The sequence below is a fragment of the Mugil cephalus genome, chromosome 14 (assembly GCF_022458985.1).
Source record: "Mugil cephalus isolate CIBA_MC_2020 chromosome 14, CIBA_Mcephalus_1.1, whole genome shotgun sequence".
Taxonomy (NCBI): domain Eukaryota; kingdom Metazoa; phylum Chordata; class Actinopteri; order Mugiliformes; family Mugilidae; genus Mugil; species Mugil cephalus.
Window position 1 is genome coordinate 1,165,576 of NC_061783.1, and position 3,578 is coordinate 1,169,153.

At 39.0% G+C, this 3,578-nt stretch overlaps 1 protein-coding gene across 1 annotated transcript; it reads left to right on the forward strand.

Annotated features, from left to right (window-relative positions):
* Nucleotides 1-681: 681 nt before the first annotated feature.
* On the forward strand, nt 682-3,224 carry agr2 (anterior gradient 2). Its single transcript, XM_047605211.1, has 8 exons — nt 682-812; nt 1,299-1,416; nt 1,543-1,606; nt 1,700-1,752; nt 1,953-2,029; nt 2,403-2,466; nt 2,777-2,860; nt 2,961-3,224. The coding sequence occupies exons 2-8, from the start codon at nt 1,308-1,310 to the stop codon at nt 3,008-3,010; spliced, it is 501 nt and encodes a 166-aa protein (XP_047461167.1). The 5' UTR covers nt 682-812; nt 1,299-1,307; the 3' UTR covers nt 3,011-3,224.
* Nucleotides 3,225-3,578: the final 354 nt, after the last annotated feature.

Consider the following 3,578-nt stretch of genomic DNA (forward strand, 5'->3'; position numbering starts at 1 on the left):
TGTTGAGCCAATCACGTAAAGACTAATCTCCCTCCGGCCCCTGTTCCCTCAATTAAACTAGGAAGGCCTAAACGCTGACCTGTCCTTGGATCGAAGCCAGTCATGCCATCTCATTCATGTCACACGTCAACCAAAATGTCAATACACCGTACTAGATATTCAAAAGCCATGTTAATTTGTACCTTTCTTCTTCTTCTTCTTCTTCTTCTTCTTCTTCTTCTTCTTATTATTATTATTATTATTATTATTATTATTATTATTATAAAACCAATCATGATTAATAGATAGAAATAGCAGTTGTGTTTTCAAGTGAGAGACAAATTGAATGTCAAAGGCCATGTTTACTTGTAAACATATCATTACTGGTAGAATACGTAGGCTGATATATATTAACGGACCGCAGTCAGATACATAAACACACACAACGGTCAATTTGCAAATTACTTTTGTTTCCTCCTACACTTCATGGTTCACAGCTCGTTGACAAGGATGCATTCCGATTTCAAGAGTTTGTTGACTGTAAGATAAAATATTAACAGACATCTTCTTACTTTTGCATTTCTTTTGTAACATACACCTAAAATTCAAATTAAACACAATCCCAGTGGAGTTTGGTTTGCAAATAAAAACGTTGTCGTCATCGCGGCATTCCGGCACAAGGAGGACGCGGGCGGGGGACGGGGAGGAGGGGTGAAGTGGGCGGTCTCTGAGGGAACAGGTGTTTAAAGAGAGGACAGGTGAGCTCCAAGGCAGCCACAGCAGGTCTCGGAGCGGTGGTCCATCTACATTCTCACCTGTCCAGTCATTAACAGGTAAGATACTTATTAACTTGAGGAGAATTACCTTTAGAATAGACCAGTCACTTCAGTCTGCAAATGCTGCGTAAAATAATTCAGTGGCAGTGCTAGAAAAGGTTTTAAACTACTCAGTCGGTTTGTAACAGTACAAGCTTTATAAATGTTTAAAAGAACCTTATTGTGTCTTATTGAGCCTTTATTTTTTAAATTATAGCATCAATGGTTATTTTGAGAGGATAGAAGAGAACATAACTGTATATAACATTTAAGTTACTGATGATGACCAGATCTCTGGTCTCTTATTTTCAGGATTTTTGAAGCATTACATGTTTCCATTCATTTCTAATTTCTATGTATCCCTGTGATTAATCTTTGAGGTTCTGTGCTCCCGGCCTAGTGTGGCATTGTTTTCATAGCCAACGTTCTTTGGTCGCATTCAAAAAGATCAGATTATGCGATTTCCTCTCATTGTCATTATTCTGTTCTTCTTATCCCAATTAGCCTATAAAGATGATCAAAGCAGTCTTGTCTATGCTCTTGGTCCTGGTGGTCGTGTCCTCCACCTTCGCCAAATACATCCCGAAGAGTGGAAAGAGGGTCCCCCAGACTTTGTCAAGAGGTCTGTTAAAATAAGCTTCACATCTGAGGCTGAATGACTTGTGTGAATGACTTAACTAGTGTCAAAAATGCTGAGATGAAGCAGACTGATTGTCATTGATCTTGAATGGTGTCCATGTCTGTCCAGGGTGGGGTGATCAGCTGATTTGGGCACAAACCTATGAAGAGGGTCTGTACTGGTCCAGGTCAAGGTAAGAAATAGTTGCAACCCTGATATCAATATGTTGATTCCACTCTCATTTAATGCTGACATCAACTGTATAATGTGATGGTCTTTGTTGCAGGAACAAGCCACTGATGGTCATCTTTCACCTCCCAGACTGCCCACACAGCCAGGGTAAGTCTAACTCTAAGTAATATCTATTGTTTAAATTATTAAGTCACTTATGCAGAGAAAAAAAAGTTCTGTTGAATTAAGGGCCAAACCTGTTTGAAGAGTGAGCAGTCATTTGTTTGCACACGTGTGACGTCACCTCACATATCCTGCTCTTGTTCTGCAAAGCACTCTCTAGCATTAACATATGGTTTCTTCTACAGCCCTCAAGAAGGTGTTTTCTGAAGACAACGAGATCCAGAAAAGCCTTGATGAAGAGTTCATTGTCCTTAATCTGATGGTGGGTTATAGTACCAATTAGATCCCAATACCCGACTAAGTAAAATGTTGCTGAATCTGTATTCAAATTTGAACTATATGACAGATGCTAATAGCCTACCGCTTACCTTTAGCAGCATAATCTCCCACAAGATTTAAAAAATATATATATAACCATATAGAAACTTCCCATTGTCACTGAACATTAAAATTTCAGACAAAACCCACCAGAACTAGAAGGACTTTTGATTGAATGGTATTAAATGTTCATGTTCAGAGTAATATGTTGGTTCACGGGCCTTCAAAAACTCCCCCTCTAATGCTCTAAGATATTAAGATGCTATAGTGAAGTTTAAATGCTTGTAGGTAAACTGTTATTTTTGTCTCGTCTACAGTATGAAACCACAGACAAGCATCTCTCTCCTGATGGGCAGTATGTTCCCAGGATCCTTTTTGTCGGTAAGTGTGTTACCGTATCCTTTTCACAGACTAGGATACTCATGCAACTCTTGTAACATAGCGAGTTAAAGTTCTGCTTTAAAAAAGGAATGATGATCAAATTAAAATACATATAGTTTATGGTTTACATAGAGTATAGCTTCATTTTTGTCAGTGCATCCCCATCACATATTGTATTCTGCACGCAAAAGCTCTAAGCTATCAGATTAATGTAGTGGTGCTAAACTGCAATAGAGTGTGGGAGATCGTGTCTCTTATCTCTTTTCTGTTCAAAGAATATTTCACCCACAAGTCACTGATTTCTCCACAGATCCCACAATGACAGTGAGAGCTGACATCACTGGTCGCTACGCCAACCGCATGTATGCCTATGAACCAAGTGACATCAAACTCTGTAAGTGCTGCTGCTAACACACTCTGAGATCAGCACGTGTTGTGTGCCAGCTTTGTGTCTTTGAAACAGAACGATGAAATGTTTCTTTCCTCTCTTTCAGTGACTACCAACATGGCCAAGGCTAAGAAGCTCCTCAAGTCTGAACTGTGAGCACCAAGACCTGACTATGATCTACACTCTCCTGTCACCACAGGTGTCGATAACGTGCTGTCATTACAGTTTACACTTGTAAAAATAAGCACTGGAATGTTTCTTCTCTTCCCCTTCCCAAGTTTACTCCCCGGATTCCTTTCCTGATCCTTGTCTTTGTTCTTATTGTTCCCGAGTGTCTTTTGAATAAATATCAAATTGTTCATACACATCAGATGTATAGTCTTTCTTTTTTTTGCCTACGGATTGCAGGGAAGTATAAAACTCAAAAATATGGTTTGTCAGTGTGTTACTGCTAGACTGTCTTATTGCTACTGCATTATTCTACCAGTGAAAAGTAAATGAAGGAAGTAGGTCCAGCATATTTTTTTTTATTCAAATTTATATTTTTTTCATTCTATTTTTTATTCAAACTAGAGCAATGTATTTACATACAGTTATCTGAATAGTACAGAAATGTCAATCCTCTCCAGGTCCCTGGAATCAGGCTCCATCAAAGTGTAGCCAGCAAAAATGTCAACCTGGTGGTGGGGACACAGACACTGTGTTTCAAAAGTGTCCCTTCCCT

What these genes read in the sequence shown, in the direction of transcription:
- agr2 (XM_047605211.1), top strand. Translation starts at nt 1,308, where the DNA reads ATGATCAAAGCAGTCTTGTCTATGCTCTTGGTCCTGGTGGTCGTGTCC. An exon ending in CCCCCAGACTTTGTCAAGAG is followed by an intron (nt 1,417 to 1,542) that starts GTCTGTTAAAAT and finishes ATGTCTGTCCAG; the next exon opens with GGTGGGGTGATCAGCTGATT. An exon ending in AGACTGCCCACACAGCCAGG is followed by an intron (nt 1,753 to 1,952) that starts GTAAGTCTAACT and finishes TTTCTTCTACAG; the next exon opens with CCCTCAAGAAGGTGTTTTCT.